This window comes from Manacus vitellinus, unplaced genomic scaffold (genome assembly GCF_001715985.3).
Source record: "Manacus vitellinus isolate BGI_N305 unplaced genomic scaffold, ASM171598v3 scaffold_28_pilon, whole genome shotgun sequence".
Taxonomy (NCBI): Eukaryota; Metazoa; Chordata; class Aves; order Passeriformes; family Pipridae; genus Manacus; species Manacus vitellinus.
Genome location: NW_021940122.1, coordinates 7,164,175 through 7,188,693, shown reverse-complemented (window position 1 = coordinate 7,188,693; position 24,519 = coordinate 7,164,175). Strand labels below are relative to the sequence as shown.

The 24,519-nt window shown below is 40.3% G+C and overlaps 1 protein-coding gene across 1 annotated transcript in view; it reads right to left on the bottom strand.

Annotated features, from left to right (window-relative positions):
* SLC22A15 (solute carrier family 22 member 15) overlaps positions 1-22,051 on the bottom strand; it is a 32,375-nt gene extending 10,324 nt beyond the window's left edge. Inside the window, exons 1-6 of the mRNA XM_008922526.2 lie at positions 21,962-22,051; positions 9,160-9,372; positions 5,944-6,076; positions 4,787-4,951; positions 3,636-3,765; positions 1,156-1,371 (exon numbers count right to left, since the gene is read on the bottom strand). Of these exons, the coding sequence (XP_008920774.1) occupies positions 1,156-1,371; positions 3,636-3,765; positions 4,787-4,951; positions 5,944-6,076; positions 9,160-9,372; positions 21,962-22,048 (944 nt within the window). The 5' untranslated portion in view covers positions 22,049-22,051. The remainder of the gene's footprint in view (positions 1-1,155; positions 1,372-3,635; positions 3,766-4,786; positions 4,952-5,943; positions 6,077-9,159; positions 9,373-21,961) is intronic.
* Between the last annotated feature and the right edge of the window lie 2,468 nt (positions 22,052-24,519).

The following is a 24,519-nucleotide window of genomic DNA, read 5'->3' as shown; positions in this document are numbered from 1 at the left end:
TTAAACTTAAGACTACTCTTAAAAAGAACATGCATAAACCAGAATCAAGTTACATATCATCATGATTATATCAGTTGACTTCAAAAATGTCTTTGGCCTTTTTGTTTTTATCAGGTCTCACGTTCATCTATACGTTTCCAGCTGTGCGTAAACTAAATATCTCCAGCAGTTCAAGCGACACTTTGACTCCCTTTTATATTCTGCTGGTCCAGTTTATTCATTCTCCATCTCTGTTTAACTTTTCTTTTGTAACTCTGTCATCTTGTACAACCCTGTAAAGACCATCGTCTTTACAGAAAGTAAGGAAACTGGTTACTAACTCATTCCGCAGGAAATCATCAATTCTCATTTACGGAACAAAACAATGAATTATTTAGTCTGCAGTAAGCATTTGGAAAAGCAACAGGAAAACAGCTCTGTGTTGTCTGCTGACAAAATCATTTGGTTTATTCTTAATCAGTACATCTCTCCCAAATATATGCATTATAAAAGCAACTGTACGAGCAGTAATGCCAGGGGACTCACACACTATGCCATACATAAGGTTTATTTCAAAGCAGCAGCAAAAGACCTCAGGGCTAGCAGAGCTCCCTCAAACAAAACAGGCACTTTTGGAGTTAAATTTCTGCTAGTGACCAGAGGGAGCGTGGTGGGCTCCTGGTTCTCACTACAACAACTGCAAGCACTGGCAGCGCTTTCTCTGAAGAACAGAAACATGCTCATTCGACAAGGTAGGCCACCCACCTGCTCATGGGCTCCTTACACACCAAACAAACAATAACCCACGTGACAAAATACTGACAGCACTGGGCCTAAGAGGAGGACAGCGCGACTAATCTCAGCAGGGGTCAGAAGAGAATAGGTAGTTCTCAACTATTTCAAGACTCAAAAAGCAAGACAGAAATGCGAAGATAAAACACCTCAGAACTAGACTGTTTTATGTTAAAAATGGCTTAATGTTAGAAATGCACTAAGAAAATACTGTTAATACATACTGAAATACTATAAAGGATCCTTTTTAGGTACAGTGTCCCTAACAATACAGGTTGAGACTAAGTACAATCTGCAGGATGAGCCAATTCCCAGCAACATATTCTCTCAAAGACTTAAAGAGGCCACAGTAGCAAAGCTGGGCCTACAGAGTATTTCAAGTACCAGGTAAACATCATGATCAAGGTGCGTCCCAAGAGAATCCTGTATCGGAACAGATCCAAAAAGCTGCCAGCCTCTCTGGAGCCCCTCTCTGCTGGGAGTTTCAATGAAAAAGTGCACTTCTGCTTGCGGTTCCTCTTGGCAATGAGGTAGAGAGCATCTTCTGCCTCATTCAGACGGCCTTGAGAATAGAGCCAGCGGGGGGACTCGGGAATGAACCTGAAACACATACACAGACATCCTTAGGGTTTCTCTTTTCCATTAGGCTTGACCTGCCTATGGGAAACAAGGCTGAAATACAGCCCTTTAGGTATCAAATTGACTTAATTGAAAGAGAGACAAATCACAGTCAAAGGAAACGTAAGATATATGTAATTTAGATACCAAGAATTTACACTGAGTGTATACATAGACACACACATAGAAAGGACAATATCACAAGTTACAGTATGATTAGGACCCTGTCTTTGGAGGATCCAGAATTAAGAAGGCACACATTACTACAAGTAACACAGGATGTTTTAGTAAGACCAACTAGTTCCACTTCTCACTTTCCATAAGACCAATTCCATTTCTCATTTTCCAACTTTTTACCAAATTCTCTCCTCTAGACGGGAAGGCAGATGTTGCATGAAAGTCATGCTCCTCATGTGCACTGTTCACTCGACAGGTCTATAACTTCGACATGGCCTACAAAACAAATCTTCTTCTATTACTTTTGGATTTTCAGAACTAATTTAAACTTTAGTATTTTGCAAGAAGCTTTTTAGGACTTTTGCCTCTGACCAGAAATGACATTTTACCACTAAATTTAGAAGAAAGTGATTCTGTGCTTTTATAAAAGGAAAGAGATTAGAAAAGAATGTATTTTCTTCCCCATGATAAAAATCTGATTGTATTTTCTGCACAGAGTAATTTTTAAGCCATGCGGGAGGAAGGCAGTGTGAAATTTGGAATAAAATCCCTTTCTTATAGCAAGATAGGCCTCTGAGCACAGTTCTGAAGTCCCAAGTATAACTCATTTAAAAAAATTGTACATAGCAATCTGAAAGTTAAAATTTTTTCGCCAAAAGCCCCAAGCACCACTAAGTTTTGAAATATCCAGAGTGTCAGCTCTCCCTTTCACCTCATGAACAGCCTCTGAGACCTTTTCCTGAGTTCTGATGCTTCCTTTGAAAAAGGGCATGTGGATTCTTTAGCAAAGGTTTTATCCAAAAAGTTACTGAAGTTAAATAGATATTGGAAAGGAAAATAAAAAACACTTTAGTTTAAACAGCACCTAAAGTTATTTTCTTCTTTCAGTTACTGAGATTTAGATGTCAGGAAGTAGGTAAGAAAAGAAAAGTACAGTGCATCACATAGCTTTGAGTGCTAAAATCCACAAACACAAACCCCCTACTATCTCCAAAAAGATCTCATTTGAAAAAATAAAAGGAAGCTGCCCATTTCTTTTGCATGTCACCTTTAAGACTGTATGTGCAAGCAATTTTGATGCTGTTGCTTCTGTGTAAGCACAATTATAAGAGAAACTTATAGGAGAAATTGTGTTATCACATAACCACAAAACCATTTCTCCATCTCTTAACATGTATGTGTAGTGCCTTGTAGCATACCAGACAACAGTTTAGATCATCCACATATACCAGCTAAAGAATAGGATGTGCTTCTATACTACTCTGAGACTGTTCCCATCTACAGTAATTATGCATATACCATACAATGTAGACTAACATTGTCAAACATTGCAGCATTACTGTTTGAACAAACCACAGAACATGGGGTGGTAAAAGCTGAGAGAAATACGTTATTTACACCATTTCATGCTATCCTAGAAAGGCATCTTGACTTAGTTGTTTGGTTTTGTTACTTGGCTTTGTTTGTTTATTTTTTAAATTTCTTTTGTTGCCGGTGTATTTTGGTTCTGAAAAAATCTCCGGAGCAGTTAATTAGGGGTGAGATAAGAAAGGGTTTATTTGCCAAGGCAGTAGATGATATAAGATGCGCGCGCCTGCCGTGCCCGAGAGGTTACATTTTATAGCATTATCCATCCAATCCCAGATGTGTCCACCCTTTGGCCCTTCCTCTGGACCGCCCCGGGCCCTCCCCCTGAGAATTGGGTCTGGGGTCTTTTTGGGACCACCTACTTCATCATCTTCAGCTTCATCAGAGTACAAAGGGTATACTGTCACCTAGTTTTTGACCGTACTCTGTGGTTTAGGCCCTGATACGCTGTTCTCCAAACAGTCTAGGCCTTTACCTTGACAAAAGACTAAACACTGCTACTGGATTCAGGGGTAGGTTGATATAGAAGGCATAGAATGGGGTAAAAGGGTTAGGGAATGTGTAAACAAGGGAAAGGAACAAGGGACAGAGGGGTTTCTGCTTTTAAAACCTTCCTATAAAATTTACAAGTCTTAAATAAAAAACATTAGGGGCTTAAGGCATCACTTTCTTTATGAAACTCAGTTTGAAAAATAACTTACAGAGAGAGAATAAAGACGATTGTTCCTTCCAGGTTAACCACAACAGCCAGAGTCCTCCAGGAACGAATGAAGTACCCTAATAAAGCATACTGGGCAATTCCCACAGCAAAGAACAAGCCACCAATAGAACCTAACATGCAATTAAAAACAAAACATTATCACTCCTTTAAGAAACACTAGTAAATCTCAACACACAGGATCAGACAAAAACTAACTCTTCATTAACAAAAATTCGTTCAGCAATACAGACAAAACCACACACCTCTTTGACCAAAGAATATTCTGTTCTTCACTCAAGGAGGGCAGATGAATTACATCTAATTGCAATGATCAATAAGAGCCCCAAAAGCACTCTTCTACATCCTGTGCACCCAAAGCCCCATAAAGAGTGAAGTCTTCAAATTCCAAATATAAGTATGTTTCAGCTTCCTATGTGTAAAAATAAATACTACAAACCGTTGAAAATTAGGTATGTTAGAACATATAGTATTTATTTGTAGCTTTCACCTTTTGTAAGATACCCTACTTTAAAACAGTGTCAGCATAGCACTTCTTTGGCACTTGGCACAGATTGGGTAAGTCCAGCCCTCTAGCTGTAACAGTACAGGTTATACACATCATGTCTGAAGGATAGGTCCAGCACCAGCAACCAAGACAGCTAAGGGTGCCTGTATCTTTTGTTCTAAATTCTAAGGTTAATTACCACATGGGACAACTTTTGTTTTTTTAACATATAAACAACAATTGTCTCATCTTCCCATTATATAAAAAGCACTTTTGATTTCTTTTTGAGAACTGCCAGGAAGGAAAGAATTGATAGTTAGCACACTAAGCTCTGTTTAGCAGAGTCCAAAATTCTGATGGACAGTGCTCGGCTGTGACAATCCCTGGATGAGTATTTAGCTGGGTAACATGCACAGGAGATGTTTCAACTGGACCTCTGTCAACTTGAGTGATGTAGAAACCTGAATGGCCCCAAGTAATCTACTCTGCTTGCCCAAGGCTCATATTAAACAAAGCAGAGTTCAAAGACTGGTCACAGAAATGCTCAAGTAGAGCTAAATTTGCAACTGCTGTGGTGTTAGCTTTGGTGTGTCTCAAGTGGTGTGAGAGGCTGAAATCTATAAATTCTGACAATAAAGGCACATTACCTGCTAATGCCCAGTAGGCAGTACCCACACACTCATTCAGTAGAACAAAGGCTACCAGTGACATCCCACCATTCATCATTCCTACCAGGAATCGAGAGATGGCAAAGAATTCATAGGAGGGTGAGAATCCATTTGCAATGGCAAACAAGATGTCAAGAGCAAAACCTGGAAAACACAGTAAAGTTTCACTTCAGAAGAGAACCTAAAGAAACAAAGCATTTACTAGTATCTTTACTTGATGTTCACTGGCATCTGTCCTGAGCAATCAGTCAACTATACCACCACAGGTTTGGGCAGAAACTTAAATACCTGGAGTCATATCATAGAGGGAGGACACAAAAGGAGTGGGTTTTGATACATAGTCTGCAGTATTAAATCTTCAAATTCAGTTTATGATGGACAATTCTTTTCATATACTCAGAACCACTGTCTGACTCCACTTAAGATGGTTTGACATTTATCCCCAATACAGATTAAATACACAACCAAATATCTCCACTCGTTCCTAGAAAGCAGTGTATAGAAACTAGAGAAAAGAAACATTGCAAGGGGACAAAACATGGTGGCTTTGCACTGCATAGCAGGCCCCCCCTTTATCTGCTTTGAATGAGGTTGCTCCTTTAAAAAAAAAAAAAATCCATCTTTTAAATTCTATGTGCTCATCCACTGACACAAAACTTTATACGTACCCAAAACATGCAGTTTGAAATACGTGATCCAAGCATAGTAAAAAAGCTTATGAGCTTTAAAACACTATGAGGATCACAAATACATAGAAATTAAATCATGCAGACAGAAGATAAAAGGTGCAACAAATTCCTAACAGGTTATACATGTAAGAACACTATTAAAAATTCCTAGAAATATTAATTGCAACCTGCAGGGATCCCATGACCACAATATGCATGGATGTAAGCCCTTATGGCATGACTCTCAAATCCAGAATACCTTGCAGATATCCATATGGTGATTGAACAGTCAAATATTAATTTCTTTTCATGACTTATATTCCTGAAGTATATTGGAAGGATAAAACAAACAAACAAAATCACAACACGTGAGTCACAGCTGCATATCAAGCTCTAGAAGAAAGTGGGCTCCTGCCACTGATCTTCAGAGACATGACACCACTTCATTCATTAGGTGGCAGTGGTTACCTGTGAGGTAGACTTTCTTCCTCCCAAAGCGATCTGAGAGCTGACCAAAGGAGATTGCTCCAACAAACACACCACTGAAGTAGAAAGAACTGGCAGCACTGACTTTGTATGAGGCATTGCCAATCAAGAACCACTGGATGGAGGGAAAAAACAAAACAAACATCAACAAAAAGGCAAATTAACCAGAATCCAAGCAGTTCAGCAGATCACCAGCAGTTAGTAGGTGGAGGGGATGACATATTTTAGAGGAGATCAAACTCTCTGTAAATCTTCTAAGCATCATATTCAGTAGAGCACGAGACAGTCATCAAAATACAACTGCTGTATCCCAGACTCACTTGGGGTACTAACCAATTGCACAGTTCCCCCAAATCACATGCAGTCTTTGATTCTGAAATCAAAAACAGATCCCTCAGAATACTCTAATTTTTACAGCTTTCTCCCACTCTCCCTTTTTCTGCCTTTTCTCACATAAATCTATCAACTTAAATAGACTCAGTTCTACCTACTGATATATGTCCTGCAGTGTGTAGGCACACAATGAAAAAAGATAATTGTGGTTTATGTCTGAAGATAATCCTGCACATGCTCTTCCTTATGAACTGTCTTGTCACTGAGAAATACTCTGGTAGCTTTAGACATGTTAGTCAAGTTTTCTGCACATACTCATTTTTTTTACAGAATACTTTGTCATTTCCAATTCTTCTCAATTCCAAATACAAACCTAATCTTCAAATGTTTGATTCTTACAGACTCAATGTCTCCAGTTGAACCTGACAGAAAATTTTTCCCCACGAAAGTGCAGAATGAAAATATGCCATGCTGTCATTGTTTAAAAGTTATTTCCTTTTGTATTCTAAACACTCCACATCTTCTTTTCTATTTCTCTTGCACCTTGAGATAATGTTTCCTTTTAGTGACAACCAACTTTTCTGCCTGTGCTGGTAAGCTGGTGATTATGTCATTATCCCTGCAGTAACACTCTAATCTCCTCATAATCTTCTCTTCCTCTACTACAATCCCATTAAATATCCTTTCTAGCAAAGCTTATATTATTTCGAAGCTCACTTATAAACTACCTCACCATGAGAACAGAGCCATGCAATTCAACCTCACCAAGATTAAGAAGTTAACAAAACATCATTCATAAGCTCCAAGAAAATAACTTGCAGTATATGACTCATTTTGAATTGTCACTTTAATGGTGAGGTGTTTACTGATACAGTAGGTAATGTGACAATAAAGCGTCAAGACTGACAAAATTCAATTCTAAAACTAAACACATGACCACAAATCAGCTTTTGAAGCTTCTGCAGACTTTAAAAACAATTTCCAGAAAAATACATTTGTATAATTGCATGAGAGATTAATTTTATCCTGAAATAACACGGTCAATTTGTTTTATAAGAGCTACAAGAATCATGCCTTAACTTTTAGTATAAACATGAAAGAAGCTGCCAACATGAAATTTGCTGAGATTAGATGATTTCTGAATCATTCAGGGATTAGGGGATAATATGGTTGCATAGCAAAATTTGTTCTGAAAATTAAGCTCAACATCTAAGCCCTTTAAACAGCTGAAGGCTTTTCTACATAAAAGCACGTTACATATATGCTTGTTATTCATAAATAAGGCTTTTTACATTTGAATATTTTTCAGTGTAAATTTGCAATGGTCACATTATCAGTAAGTGATGTCACAAGACAAGCATTAAAAAATCCGCCTCAAATGCAGAAAATATCTTTTTACACATCAGTAATGAAATTACATACTGGTGAACTATCCCCCAATTAAGTGTGATCTCACCAAAACCTTTGCACTGAGCACATAACTTCCAAATATACTACAGATTCAGCTAAAAATTGTTTTAAAACTGTGTTTTAATAGGGGGAAACAGGAGAGGTAACAAGATTTTATTCACATGGGACTTGTAAAAAATATATGTTAAAGAACAATGGAGCAGAATCTACACAAGTTGCCTTGGGATTTTTTTTGTTTTGTTTTGTTTTGTTTTAGTTTTTTAGTTTTCAAGTAAACTTTGTTCTTTACCTGCATTTCTTATTTATGCAACCAAAATGATAAAAATCTTTATAAAATTTATGTCATATGCTAGCCTCTACAAGCGTGTCTGACCATTAAGTTTTAGAGAATTAAAGATTCTTGGATAAGTTAAAAAAAACCCAAACAAACAAACAACAAAAAAGAAAAATCCCAGGGAAAGTTTGCAAACCTTACTGGGGTGTAAATAATGCTTAAAAAATTCACTGTCCATTAGAATTTTAATTTACATAGTGTCATAAGTACTCATATCCTCTTTGTTACCAGAGTAAGAAGGAATGCCTTTTGTACACAAAGCTTCATACTATTCCAAAGCCAGCCACTTTTATTAATGTGCTTATAACCAATAAAGTGCTTTAGACGAGTAATTCAGATAGCATTAATACCTCTGGACAATAGCCATGAACTATCTAGTGGTACTACACAGCTCCAGAGTTCAGCTCTAAATTCAGGTCTTGTAACCAATGCATTCAGGGCTCTTGTACAGAACAATGTGACATTAACAGATACTGACAGCCCCAGGAAGGGCAGGTGTTGCACTCATCATGCAGAGTCTGGAATCATTCCAGTAGGGACTGTGACTAGACCATGAAAGAAAACACAAAACACAGAGGCCACACCAATAAAGCAGAAGCTTGTTCTGGAATAGAATGAGAGTTGCTTTGTCCACTTAAGTCCTCACTGCCCATGTCCTCTCCCATATCTGGAGTTGCAAAGACTGCAGAAGCCACTTCCTCTCCCGTTCCTCCACTGCTTGCCAGCTGCACAATGGATGTACCACGTGCAGTGGAGCTTAGCAAGGGAATCACCAAAGGTGGCCAGAAAGACCTCAGGGTCCATAAAGGATTTTGAGCACATTAGTAAAATGAATGTTGTGATTCCAGCTCAAATGTGGAACCAGACCAACATATAACTTCCATATGGAAAAGGTGGGAAGTTTTGGAGCAGAACATTGGATCTGCATAGCAAAATAAAGTTAGCTTTTGTTGTCAGTAAAGATGCGCTTACCTGTTCTCTACCTGAAGGTAGTACCTGTTTCATTTCCTAATCAAATCATGCATTAGTATGCAAGAAAGCAGCAGTACAGCCAGTCCCCCAAAACCAACTCAGTAAGATTTACTACTCACACGAGGCAGCAAAACCCATTTCAGACTTACCTCAGAGACTATTGACGTGAAGCTGCTGCCGAAGTGCACGTGCTTATGCATCTCACTGCCATTGGCAGTCAGAAGCCATTCCCCAAAAGCTCTCTGCTCACTCACTGAATGGTTGCCATGGCTCTGATTAGCTGAGAGCCCTGGGAGATCCCAGTCATAGGGAGGAGTTGCACCCACCAGTGCGATGAGGATGGCTTCAGTGGCCACGTAGAGCTGGCATGAAAGACAAAAAACAGCAAAGATGCTAAATTTACATGCAGTCAATGTTTCCTGCACAGCTGGATCAAATCAGCATTAAAAATGTTCCTATCTTATATTTGCCTTCTACCACTATGAGATGTCAGGTATAGCCCCCATCTACCAAGTATCACACACTGAAGAACCATAACTTCAACAAAGTGGTTCTTGCACTTTTTATCTGGCGATTATTTGATAGAAAATAAGTTCCCCTCCTGACCCCTTTCCCTCAGTCAGAGGCCCTCAAACTTTCACACATAGCAAATACACCTGGAAGCACGAAGATTTGTTAGTAGCACTAGGGAGACAAAATAAAGCTATTCTTTAATGCAAGTATATTACTCTGTTATATCCTCTCCTTCCACCTGTGTTGTTCACTTCTCTAATTTGATATTTGGAATAGATCTCCTCCTCATGGTTTCATATCTAATATTTTCCAGTTTTAATAACATTTATTTCTTCTTATCTTTTAATCTTCTATGAACCTGTTTCACTCTTTAAAAAAGGACAGAGAGAAAAGTGTGAACATATATATTTTTATATATATATACACATTTTTTATGTATCTACACATTTATACATACATGTCTAAATGATCAAGGTCTAAGTGATCAGTAGCAGCTTTTGCTTAGGAAAGAACAAATAAAACTACTGGAAATCCAGATATTTCAAGCCTGATCTAGAGCTGGATTACTGCTGCTTGCTCAGAAAAACACAGAGGCCACATTATGGCTCCAACTTAAAACCCAATAGTTTGAGACCTGTTTGAACACGGAAGTGCCATGAATTTTGCAACAGAAGACAGATGATAAAGTCTTCTGAGAGACAAAAGTTGTCGGTAATAACAAAGAGACCCCCAGACACTCTTCAAAGAAAACTGCCTTTTGTCTTAAGCCCTCACTGGGGATCTGTAACTCAGCATAGTAGTTCCTGGAAAAAAAACCAAACCAAAACAAGCCATACAAAATGAACAAAACAAGCAAACAAATAAAACCCCCAAAACCCTCCAAAAAAACTCAAACGAAGAAAAAATTCCTGTTGCTTCTCAAAAAAACCCTCATGCATGCCTCTACATTCCTCAAACCCCACTTCAGGCACCTCCCTAACACAGTCCTTGCTCTGCTCCCAGCACCTCCTGCATATGTACCCATAGGAAGTGTGTTCTCTCAGAAGGCTGCCACACAAATAATCTGCAAAACTGGAAAGACCACAGGCACAAAAAAAGCAGCCTGAAGACCTCTGAATTCTGATGCAAGCAACACCAGGCAATACTATTCTGTTCTGTACAACAGCATAACAGCTGAACTTACAACCTAGATCTAAATGAGAATTACTACTAAACTTAAAAGAAAGACCCTGAAAGCATTTTTTCCCAACAGCTCCTTTTTGGAGTCTATGGGATAAACTGCTACTGTAGTGGCAGAAGGTAGATATTTAAAAAAAAAGTTTCTTTCCATTTTCCATACTAAAATTATTGAATATCAGAAGGAATTTGAAAAAACTATCTGTTAACTATGTTATTATTTAAGCTAAAGGACAACTAGATCGACAACAATAAAAAGTAAAAGAATTCATTTGGGAAAGAAGGCAATGACTAAGATTACATGGGGAAAGCAGTGTTAAAAAGTTGAGTGGCCATGTTGCTAGGGATGTGTAGATACAGTACTCTCAAGAACAGTTTGAAATTACTCAGAAACGAGAATTATAGGTCATGATATGCAGTGCACCCCTATACTCTGACTCACTCAGCCGATTCCGCATCAGGACTAAGCAGTAACATCCTTCCTTTTGTCTTGTGAAATAATAAACATATTTTTGAAGTAGATCAGGAAATGAAATCCTCAAGGCATTTGGTTTAAAGAAAGAAAGCATAACGCTTTTCATTTTTGCTCTAGGTCAACCCCACCCCAGCTACAGAAAACGAAATAGGAAAAATAAGCGATTGCAGGCACATAGACAAACACTACAGATATTCTTTCAATAAAGAAAAATCAGCCTTAAGTATCCGAGTGGCTGCAGCAACCAAGGATAGAACAAAGATAGAAATACTTTGAATTGATCTGTGGAATCAGAAAAACATATGAAGACGGAGATTTTTTTTATGTTTTCATATAATATAGTTCTATACTCAAGTTCATTGGAGTCACTTGACACAAGACTCTGCCTCCTACTGAACACCTGCCTTGTAGTTTGGGCAAGAGGCACAGTAAACCCTATTCATTCCATTGAGAAAACAAGGCCCACAAAACATCCCCCAAAATTCATTTACAATTCTGAAGATCAGAAAGATTTTCTAAAAGTGGTCATAAAAACATGATAAAGCAAACTCTAGACTTAAAAGAATTTCAAAAAAGAGTTTTCATGATTTAAGTAAGAGGCAGGAGTTTGTGTTAATGAATCTGGAGATTCCTCCCTTAAGAATTCTCAATGCTTGCACTTAACAGTAACATAGTTGTGCAGACTGGTAAAGAACATAAAACACTATCAAATCAAACAGAAATATTATATAACAACTCTATAAGGTATAAAATGGCTGCATTATATGCACTGTGGTAAACAAAGCCCTTCATTTTTCATTTGTTCTATAACCCAAGTCAAGTCAAACTTATGTGATTAGTATACAGGTTCTAGTCAAACATTTTTAATTGGCTATATATGGATGTTAACGGTTCCCTACCAAATTTCCTACACTGATCTGTATTAATTAAGATGAATACCAAGCACAGGGGGACAAGGCACCAGCTCATAGTCACTGATGATGAAATGATGAGAGTTTTGTTAGTTTTAGTTTCTCCTGTTTGTCGATATTCTCCTTAGGTCAAAACTTTATAGTCTGTCTAGATGAGAAGGCTACAGTGTAAGGAAATTTATTAAAAGGCCTTAATAACCTGTAAACTTCCATTTTCTCTGCTAAGTAGAAGCGATTTTAGTTAGCCAGTTATAGCTATTTCATTGACAGGTTTTGAAATTAACTTAAAATTATTATTAATAGAAGTGCCTGCCATGCCTTGACCAGCTTTCCTGGTGCTCATTTTCATAATGAATTACTTGCAAAAAAGACGCAGAATCTCTAATAAGACTAGCAAGGGAGGGGGAGGAAGAATTTAAATAGTTTCAATTGTGTATAATGAAAGCACACATAAAAATAATGTAAGAAATACCCATTACAAAGCACAAAAGAAAAACAGAAGCAAGACTTCAATGCTACCAAGAGGAGCTCATCAGCAGTTCAGAACTAGCCTGGTCATTCTAGACAAGTATCAGCTGAAGCATTCACTGATGAACAAAATAATGAGTAAGACACCAACTTCTGCCCTTCAAATATAGAAACATTAAAACCTCACCCTGAGGAAAGAGAGAAATAAAGGAAGAACAGTGAATGATCTTGCTCTAGTAGAAGCCTTTGATGAAGAGATGGTTACAGTTCAGGATTACAGTCATTTCTTCTGAACCCATGACAAGCAGCTGAAAAGCTGGAGGGTAACCTTATTTTTGAAAATCTGATGATCTCATCTGCTCTGAATTATTTCCAAAGGGTGATTTGTCTTTAAATTCACATGATTTTTTCTCCTCAATAACTCTGATGTAGAAAAGCCCCAAAATGTCTTCTTGGTGCAAAATTATTATCTGCTGCTGAAAACACACATTCCTACCAAAGTATCCTTCTTTCTTTGTGGTACAATAACAGGGAGAACACCATATGGAAGAAGGAAAGGCTGTTGTAGTTAAAGCAGAGAATCACCATGTGCAGAAGAACATGAGGTCATCTCTCCCAGCCCCACTCTGAAAGGGAATATTCCCCATGCAGAATGTAACCATTGCTGATTATCACCTATGACTTAGCAACCACAGAGCAGACACATATCAGGGCTTTTGAAGAGAAACAGAGAAAACCTACCAAAATAGTTTTTCAGCCTGAAATTGCAGGCCTCCAGAATCCACAGAAGAAAGTCCAAACCATAACTTCCTTCTAGAAATTAATATCTACATTGGAAACTAACACTGCACAGCAAACCATCACTCCTTGAGCCTCGTTTCCTATAGGTTTGTAGAAAATGATCCTTTAGCTTTCCCTTTTTCTCTGTTCCAAACATCCAGACACACACCTCTCAACTCCATGTCATGCTCAGCATTATTTTGGTGGGCAGTGGCAGGGGTTTGTTACTCCTGCTCAGCCTGGTCAGCCAGCACACATGTCCATTAGCCAGGTAAGTGCTGTCGTGCACAGACAAGGGCTGCTTTACTTTCCACGGACAAACTCTGGCATCTCAAGAGCAAACAGCTTCACTGTACAAGCTTTCTGCAACATCAGCCCAAGTTGTGGCCGGCCCCTGTGTACACACCTTTGCCTGACAGGGCCGTGGAAACACTGCACCCTCACATCATGGGCTGACAGGTCTCTGAACATGAATAAAGAAGTTGGAAGTATTATTTTTCTGCCTCTAAAAACACAAAACAAAAAGAAACCTCATACCCTGGTAAGTTAGAAAACCAAGACAATAAACACAAAACAAAATTGCAAAAAGCTTTATAAATACTACCCCTGCTTCAATGGGAATATTCAAGAAAGCTTAAATACTTTTATGTGCAATCATGTGGCAAGACTCCTCAGTCAAACATCAGCTATACAGTTTCACTAATATCACATCAGAAGTGCTGCTCCACTCCTCCTATGTAAAGAAGAACTTATAAGAGAACAAAGCAAAGAAGTGCCAGAAGTTCCTATTTCAGTTCATGAATATATTGCAAAGCAGCCCAAGACTGGACCTCCTCAGTGGCATTATAGGATAACATAAAGAAAAAGGCAGCAATGGTTAGCAGAAAGAGTGGAACTGTAAGCTAACAAGTATCAGGCAGGATTTAGTCCTGCTTCCAAAAGCATGATTATTCTTTTGTCTGGATTTCACCTTTGTCCCTCTTTCCCTCCATACTTTCCAGCCTGTGCTGGCTATGAACATACCTGAGTCACAGACAGGATTAGAAGAGGTCAAAGTCCTCACCTTAGCACACTGGTCTGGGACGCTGCCAAAGAATATTGGGTGAACACCTTGGTTCTACAGAGGCAGTTCTGCTACAATTATGAGAAGAGTACATTCTTGGCTAAAGCATTTAACTTGGTAAATTACCCATTACTTCAGACATTTTGGCCTAAATATCCAGACTAAAAGACAATGATGACACTTGCATAAGCTACTTTCATTTATTTATTCATTTTAAGAACCTGTCTGAGTGTAAGCAATTAGCTGTACTTCTGTTTTGCTGTTTGTGGGTTTTTTAAATTAAAAAAAAGTCTTGGGTTTACTGCTATTTCAGAGCAATGTAATGCTTCAGAACTGAAGAACATTTTTTTTTTCAGTTTTGTGGTGGAACTTGCTAAACCAGTGATTTTTAGCTTACAGCCTACAGGCCTCAGAATTCCTTGAATTACTTCTTAAAAGTGCTTGGAAAAAATAATTAAGAAACAAAGCTGTCAGCGGTCTTAAATTTACTGCACAAGGACTTAACCTCTTCAGTGGGAAGTCCGTAAGGGATCTGCAAACTGAAAGAGATTAGAGACCTCTGGTCTTTATATATTTTTAAGACAACAATAACTGAACATCATATCACAAACAGAAAGCCTGATAAGCTGTACATACAACTCTCTCCAGCTTTCCTGACGTGAGGATCTCAAAAGTTTCATTGTGCCTTCTGAGGCAAATTCTTAACACCCTTTCAGCCCAAACCCACCAGGATTAGGAAAATGACCAGGTGAACACAAATACAATGTTTAACAAGGCTAAGTCATAAACTTAGTCAGAGATCATACTGTAAACAGACAAGACCTAGAAAACAGATGTTGCTGCTCCAAAGGGACTCCAGTCACGCTCGGCTGACACTTGGAAAAACCAAACAGAGGTTTTACTTAATGCAAACAATGCACACAAAGCACAAGTATAGCTACATAGCATAGCTACATATTAACTACTCCAGTTAAAATAAAGACTTTTGAGAGCACAAAACTTTATCTGTGTCAGAAATAAAGAGCAACTATCGTATGCAGGTTGGAAACAACTATTCTGAGTTCAATTACACACCTACTAATTCTATCACCCAAGAGAAAAGGAAATTAGAACATCTACGATGGAGGAAGTGCCACTGAGGAGAGCCTTGATGGTGTGCCTTGCTAGTGGAAAAACACAGCAATTTATTGCCTACAAAACATGGGCAATTAGAGACTGTGTGTACACACGGGCAGGGAAGAAGGAAAGGGAGATAATGTGTCATAACAGAAATATGTTTAATGCTTTCTTTGCTATCCAGTAGAACTCCCTGTTAACTCCCAGGCTCATCTCCCAAGGGTGCTCAGAGGACAGACTGCCTACATGGATTTTTTCAACAGTTTGCCAGGCTGAAAGACATCTTGATGAATAGCAAAAGATGGGATTTCTTCAGCTCCCACTGAATCTAAATACCATTCCACTGCACAAAATATTCTACATAACAATAACTTTATTATTAAAAATCTGAAAGCATCTCCCCATGTACTTTACCCACACTCCATATAAAGATGACAATCCCTCTTGACACAGTGCCTCCCAGACACCTTCCACTCCCAGTTGTTAAAAAAGACTTTGCAAAAAGCAAGACATTCATCCACAGCTCGACTGAAGAACCCCAGAGCGAGTATGACAACTTCACTCTTTACACAGCATGTAAACTCCTTTTTTAAAAAAAACAGTTGGGTTACTTTTTTAAATAGGCAGAACAACCTGCTTCCTTCCCTCTGTTGCTAGGCCTTCAGAATGCCTACTTCTTTGTGCCTCTCTCAGAACTCCTCCTTCTTGCTATGCCCATCAGCAATAATTCTGCCAAGGTCTTTACAACAGCACAGTGAACAGGCACCTTCTAGAACTGAACTGCACAAAAACTGAAGCCAGGCTTGTAAGTTAAACTGCAAAAGCTGACTAGAGGTGTTGATACGGATACATACACACCGAAAAGGTGGTTTCAGTGTCAAGTGAAGGTAGTGATCCTTAGAAGAGCAAGAACATCCAGCAATTGTCAGTGGCACTTAAAACCACCTAAATATAAGCTCAATTACACATGCTTTGCAGTTCAGATGGAGTTGAAGAAGGGAAGGTCTTGAAGTTACAGCTCACTTTTCTTCTAAACCTTCAGCTTGCTCTGATCATACTTACGCATAAAAATGTAAAGCTTAGTTACATGAGAGAATCAAACTAGTGTAAGACAACATAAATTTTGAGGGAAGATGGAGATGTAGGCAGTTGATAAGGAATTCATGCCTTCCCTCCACTAAGGATTATTTTTGGAAAAAAAACAATAGCAAGTTAGCTATTTAAAATTAATCAGTAAGGAAGCAGTTGTTACAATCCAGATTTCCACATTACATCTGAGAGTTAAGGACCCCACTGCTAAAGAAGCATGTCACAACTCAGCATCGTTATTTCAGGTTTTCTGCAGAATATAGCACAATGTCTGCATCAGCTGCATTCATGTTTATATGGTTATAACATAATTAAAGATAAGTGATTGTTTCTTTTAAGGAACAGTTATGGATATGAAAGAAGTAAGAGACTAAAGGATCAAGGAGTCTTGGTTACCATGTAAATTGCTGAAATGAAATGTCATGTGACCAAGCAACTACCTTTTTTTTTTTAAACCCTTAGAAGATTCCCCCCACCTAATTGAAGCCCAGCCATGAAATTTATGCCCATCTAGTTTATTTTTCTTCCTAAGTAGGAACACACTATACCAGAACAAGGATTTGTATTCAGTGATGCAACCACTCTAAAAGCCTTCATCACATCCACAAGAAAAGCAAGAACATCCTTTATCATAAGCATGTTCTGAGTAATGCACAAAAAGATGGGGGAATATGAAGATCTCCTCAAGAAAAAAAACTTGAGTCCCTACTTTTTATGTTTGTATTCATGTCACATTTGAAACCATCCCTCCACATAAGTGACTCCACATTCTGCAACTGTTTTCCTGAGAATCAGAGGGACTTAGAACTCTTACTTCTTCTGTAAACATAAAGAAAAAAAGCCAAACAGTGAGGTAATCAAAGTGAAAGAAAGTTACACGGCAATTCTGTAAATCCTTTTTATATCTGCCACTTTGCTTACTTACCCTAGAGATACTTATAGTTGAACTGTGTCTTAAGTTATGGTGCAAGTAACTCTGGGTAAACATAATACCTGTAATGAAGCCTCTGGAACAACTGCAACACACTATACTAGCAATTGTAATGCAACCTGTGTAATATCCCTCTCTTTCCTTAATTTTAAACTGTTCATTAAATTTCAGATTTGTTTTGCACTTCCAATTCAAATAAAGTCCTAATAGTGTGCATCACCAAGGACTGGGAGTAAGGTGTTCAATTTATGATCAATTCTGGCAAGTTCAAAGAATAGCTTAATATACTCAAGCAAACATAAGTATTAAAAGAAGATTCACTGACAAACTATTTCATTACCATCATTGCAACTACCGAGTTATGTCTCATGCCACTAAAAGAGGTAGAATATGTAGAGGATGTAAATAAGAAGTGTCAAGAAACAGAGTTAAACAAGGCTACATATGGGATCACATCTGTATCCTGTCAGAAAACAGACAGTATTTCTTCTGAATTATTTCTAAATATTCGGGATGAACCTGCCTTACTTAAGTCACATGTCCTAGAATTTACTTTCCCTCATAACATTTGTGCCGATGGGCTGATTAAGGACCATCTTTCTGCACTGGGATATTGTAATGATAGAAGTCATACATGATATTGTTGTCAACAGTGAAGAGATGTTAGTAACACTGCTCATTATAGCTGCACTGCATCAAGAATGCCTTTGCCCTAAAGCGAATTACCATTCAAGCAACTTGATGTAACTATCTTAACTGTTTTTCCATCTTCCCTTTAGTTAGTAATGAGTTCCTAAGATAGATGGAAAAACTACCCTTGGTAATTCTCCATACTGCTGTGCAATGCACATGCACTTGAGGCAAAGTCTTTTTCAGTAGTGCAAACAAGAACTCCCTTTTAAACTCTAACATGTTTTTAAAAGCCTCTCAATAGAGATATAGTAGGAACACATCTCCATTCTCACATTTCTCCAAGTTCAATTTGGACTTGGGCAATCCTGTAGCTCAGATTCACTGGCAAAGGCAAACTTCTTTCAACTGCCTATATTGAATCATTAGAGACCAAGAAACTTATTTTTAAATATGCTTGTACACTCTCAAGCATCTGATCAAGGTGTAAGATTTTGTCTCATGTTGCCACACGCACTAAACGAACATCAAAAGACCATTCTTTAATAATGCTCCAATATAATTTCTTCAAAAGATTGCGAGTACCCTTCCAGTAATCAACAGGTGTCAAGCAGTTACTTTGAGCTGAAGATAAAGTCTGAAGTTTTTAACAGTTACAAGTTCCCTTTATTTCTCCCTCACTCAAAGACATACTGGAAATGCAAGACTAGTCCAACCTCAAATTCACATCATTAGTCTATCTTCACATTCTTCAGGTAAGTTCAGTCTTTGTGTAACTCCATATAATTTGGAAAAATGTTTCTCTACATTAGCTGTCATCAATCCATTATGAAGCTAGCAACCACTGCTACAGAACATTCCTGAAAATCTTCCAAGTTCCAATTAAGTCAGCGAATAAGCCAGGCATACCTTAATACAGGAACAGCTCACCAGGTTAATGAATAACAGCAGCAGGTAGCAGAGGAATAATACAAATCAGGGAAGATGAAAGAAACAGCCCACAAGACTTACACTTAATCTGGCTTTACACTGATAACACACAAAAACATTTTTCTGACTACAAGCAACCTGAAGGGTTTTGCCAGAGTGTCAGTAAGCTCATTCCACAGGTCAAGCCCCAGCTCATGCAAGCCCACACGAAAATTGACTCGTGTTGAAAGTCTCGCCCATACAAACAGAAGTGTCTGGTGCCTTAAAGAAGTTCCGTGACCTAAACTATGTTTGTAATTAGAATTCAGAGACCAGATATGTCGGCATGTCAATAGGACTATGTGGTGGAAGTAGTTTACTGTAGAAATTTATATAAGAAAAACACTAAAATGAGGGAAAGCACTTATAGAGTATGAAAGAAAAAAATCAGTAACATGCAGAGAAGAAAAAGCACAAAAGCCTCCAAGGAAAGTTAGAGCATCTGCTGGGAATCTTAGTGGGAAGGAAAAGCACAGAGTTTAAGCTCAGGATATAGGCATCAGAGATTAAGGGACTTCACACAGCAAAGATAAAAATATTTCTCACACATGGGATATTCTTATCTTTAAGAATGCAGAAATATTTTTTATACCAACAGGCCAACACAAAAATATAGGCCAACGTGAAAATATAGGCCAACTGAGGGAGGACATGGAAAGGGACAGGCAAACAAGCAATAAAATGGAACAATAAGCCCATGGCAGAGCCAGTGACATAGACTACCAGGAGTTCTCATTCTGATGACAGATGCTGCATCAAGTCCACTAAAGGAGCCCAGGATTACCTAAATCTACATCACACACACCAGACATTACTTACCTTTGGGTCCATCCTCCAAATGTTGATGATAAACCAGACAAAAGACTAATACCGGTCGTGGAACCTGCCTTCAGTCTTGCTCTTGCACATCCCAGTGACACATTATGTAACTTGGCACCAATAAAGGAACATAAAAAGCAATCAACCACCCAAGCAGTAACCAGTTGTAAAAGTCCAAATCTATTCATGGACTGAAAGACAACAAACTTCACATCTAAATCCCTTACAGACTCCTGTGCCTGAATGACCTGAAGCAAAGAAAATATGCCAATCAAAGGATTATCCTCTTTGGTAAAGTTCAAGAATTAAAAATAACACGAGAAGAAAAAAAACCAGACCTGCTACCATTTTTTCTTTAGTTATTCTGAATTAGTTCTGGGATTTGCAGTGATCCTTCTGTTTACTCCTCGCATGAGAAATGCAAATTAATCCATTAAAAACAAAACAGACAAACACAAACAGACAGAAACAAACACAAACATTACAGAACAGTTGACCTATACTACTTAAAATTCTGGAAACACAGAGCACTTGTCATGGCCGCAGTTCATTCCAGAACACAACCAGCACTGGAAGAAAAAGTAACTACTACTTCCTTAATTCCTAATCTTCAGTGAGCATATAAATTTTCTAGCCACTCAGTCAGCAGAACAAGCTTTAAGCAAAGTCTAATTTTAAAGGATTAACCAGCTAAATCAGTTAAAAAAAGTAGAGAGGAAACAGAAACCTACAAAGCTTTTGCTGTTCATCACTGTAGCTTTGCAACCAAGTAGGAGTTCCCCTCCAACAAGACTGGGCATCTGCATTTTCTTTGGTCATCTCATAAAGCTTCTCAGTATTTCAGTCAGTCCCCTAGCTGCCAGGACAAGACATCTTGTGTCACAGCTCGGGACTGGAAGTTCTTGATTACTACAAAATACTGACCAGTAGAGGTGGGAAGACACTAAAATTCCCCTCTTCCCTCCTGCAGCCATTAAATTTCCACAGTGGCAGTAACCCAGCATTTGTCAGCCTAGTTGAATTTACAGTTAAGCTTTTGATGCCAACCAGGAGTGAACCAGACTTCTGTCAGATTCAAACTTACTTCAGTCCTAGGCCTGACTGTGAAGGTACACATAACATTCTCATCTTCCACCCCTACCCTCATAGGAATATGCACAAAGATGAAGTAAAGTTGAAAGATGACAAATGTGGCTGCAGAGCACATCACTTTGTCATGCAGTCTCGGAAAGATAATCTAGCACTCCACTGTTACTTTGGAATCCACTTTTACCACAAAACTTAAGACAGCTCCAGTTTTGTATCTCACAGAATACAAACCTGACTACCCAAAATGTAGAGCCTCGTCCAAATACCTTATGGAGAGACACTCCCCCTGCACTCTAAGAGTTAAGTCAAGGCAAGCCAAAGTACCATAAGCAGTCCTTACCTACCAGTTGATTAGATGAGATGATCTGCACACAGAGGTATCACTGACCACCTGCCACTTTATTGGTGACAATCAAGCCACACACAACCTAGAAATCCCTAGCCTAGGCCATTAACTCTAGGTTGGGGGAAGTCATCTTCTTCCAGTCTAGCTCAGCTTAACTTCACTCCAACCAGCCCTTCACCTGACAAACTTCAAACTCCTAATGGGCTCAGTGAGTGACACAAGGCACAACTGCTCAGGCAATGTGGCAGAGAGAGCATGAGCCGCCCCAAATTCACTCTGTAGAACTTCACCCTGCCTTTGGATAGACGTCACCCGTGTCCCAGGAGCACAGTACACTGATGCTGGATAAATCCAGAGCAGGAGACCAGCTACTGCCACAGCACAAGCCCTCCCATACCAGCCTTCCCACGAGGCAGCACTCACCGCAGGGATATACACCCACCTCCGACAGGGACATACACCCGCCCAGCACTCTGGAGAACGGCTGCCCACGGCACCCAGACCATCCCTCTCCCGGCACTGCCGCTCCCGCGGGCCCTCGGGACAGGGGCGGGAGGGGAGGAGGTGGGCTCTCACCTGGAGGAGCACGGCCAGCAGGACGCACAGATACACCTGGTAGGGCCCCATCTGCCCCACCAGCGGGAACGCCTCCTCCACCTCCATCCCGCTCCGCGACCGCCGGGCAGCGCATCCCCGGGGCGGGGCGGGGAGCAGCGGCCGGGCCCTCGCGGGGCAGCAGCAGCAGCGGGAGGAGGAGGAGGAGGAGAAGGAGGAGGAGGAGGAGGAAGGGGCGGGAGGCGCGATGCGGCGCTCATGCGCAGGTGCCGGGAAGAGCAGCCTGGATGCGGCCGCCTCCCTCCCTCCCTCCTTCTGTCCTTCTTTCCCGGGCGCCCGCCGGGGAAGCGGAAGCGCGCGCGGCGTTAGCGCACGCGCACGGCCCGGGATTAAATAATTTGGGGTGGGAGTGCGGGAGGTGGGCAGTGAGGGTCTGTGTGGGAGAGTTGAGAGGGTTCACGGGGCCTGTGTGAGGGGTGTTGGGGCGGCAGCGCGGAGCTGCCTCGGGCTGGGCTGTGAGCGGGTGCGGGGCTGGGGAGGTGGGTGCAGGTGCAGGTGGAGGGAGGTGTTGTGCCTCCTCACATGCAGCACCTCTGGTCCCAGCCCTTTGGAAGGGGAAGGGGCAGAGAGGTGTTACCCCTGGAGCCTTGGTTAGACCAAGGCACACGCTGGCCCTGCGGGTCGGGGGAGGAGGCTGCGCTGGGTCCGCACTGGCCAGGTGGTTCTGGGGTTTATGGCATCCTTCGTGCAGCAGCTGAGCTTTCGTCGTCCATTGAAGAACACGTCCTAAGAGCACGGTGGAGTTACAGTCTTTGTCCAGCGGGTTTGCACCTGTTAGGTTAGACATTAGGAAGAAATTCTTCACAGAAAAGGTGGAATCTCCACAGATAGTGGAATGGGCTGTCCAAGAGAGGTGGTGGAGTCACTGTCCCTGGAGGTATTTAAGGAAAGACTGGACTTTGCACTCAGCGCCGTGGTTTAGTTGACGTGGTGGTGTTTGGTCATAGGTTGGACTCGCAGATCTCAGAGGTCTTTTCTAACCTAATTGATTCTGTGATTCTGAATGGTGTTAGCCCTGCATCTGGGAAGCTGTACGCTGCTTAAGTGCACGCTGCTTAAGTTCTATAAGTTCATGCAGGACCCTGAAATGCTAACAACTGTGGAATATTCTGTAATGATATATCATAGCATACCTGCTAGTAGTTGGGGGGGGAAAAAAGCCAAATGTGGCGTAAGACTCTTGCGTAGGTGACACTGGAGGCCATTTCTGGAGCTACACAAATCTTGCTGTTCTTGATTTAATGCCTGGTGAGGACATGCCTCTCTCCATTACAACAGTCTTTACAAAACTGTAATTGTAATGTATTTTATGAAAAGCATTTGGAGAGCCTTCATCATGAACATGTGGTAGAATTTCTCACTTAAAAGTAGTGGGTCTGGTTTGTGAAGGAACACAAACTTTACTGCACAGGGAATGGAAGTGAGATAAATACATGTGAAACAGCAATATTCATGCAAAATGGCAATGAGCTTTTCATGGTCCATTTCCATTGTATCTTTACAATAAAACTCTAGGAACATGAAACAAATGATTATTGAGACTTTTTTTACCTTGTGGTACCAAGAAACAGCAGCAACATCTTTACGCTTGTGGCTATTATTGTATGAGCAACAGCTGGAGAGAAAGGAAGAGAGTTGTGTCGTGAGATATGACCTTTAGGATCATGCCAGGAGCCAGGAAATAATACGATTTCCTTGCTGTAAAAATCTTGGCAAATTGACAAGCATCAAAGCAATTTGCTCTTAATATGAAATTCACCTTTGCCCTAAGCACTTCTTTTCATATTTGAGGCTTAGTAGAGATTGATTAAAGGCAAAGCAGCAAAGGATTTCTGAAATGTCAGGACCTTTCTACTGCTCACCCAACTGCAGTTGTCTCATTTTATTGCTCAGCTAAGATGTGGAGATGTCCTGGTGCTTGGGACGCTCTGTGTTCATCTCCCCTGCATCCTTCCTGCTCTCCCAGTCAGTTAGTCATACTCTATGGCAATCACAGCTTTATTCCAGCTTGCCCAGCAACAGGGAGAGCTACTGCCCTTGCCATCAAGCCCCCAGCCCCTCCTCAGCTCTTGAGCAAAGGTGAACAGAGCCAGGGAAGGAGATGGTACTTGGCTCCCTATCAGGAAGGTACTGCCTCACTGTGCTCCCTGCAGTCCCCAGGCATTTCTCATCTCATCCCTCTCACTTGGGACCTCCAGACCCTTGCCTGGGAGTTTTCCTTCCCAAGTTGCCTGCTTCCCTACAGCCACCCAAGCTACAGGCTCTGCTCGCTGCACAGGCAGCAATTAGAACTGGCAGCTCTCTGCTGTATTCACCTCCATGCGAGCTGCCTTTCAGATGGTGCTCTTGCTCTGCTCCTGCCATGGCTCTGCTAACGCCTCTGACTCTGCAGCCCCCAGTCCTGACTGTACCAAAGTTTACATGTTGGCTTTAGGCACATCAACATAGTGCAACAATGCTCTACACCTGCAGAGAACAGCTGTTAGGGAGCTGTCTCCTCTTGTGCTGCTACTTCCCAG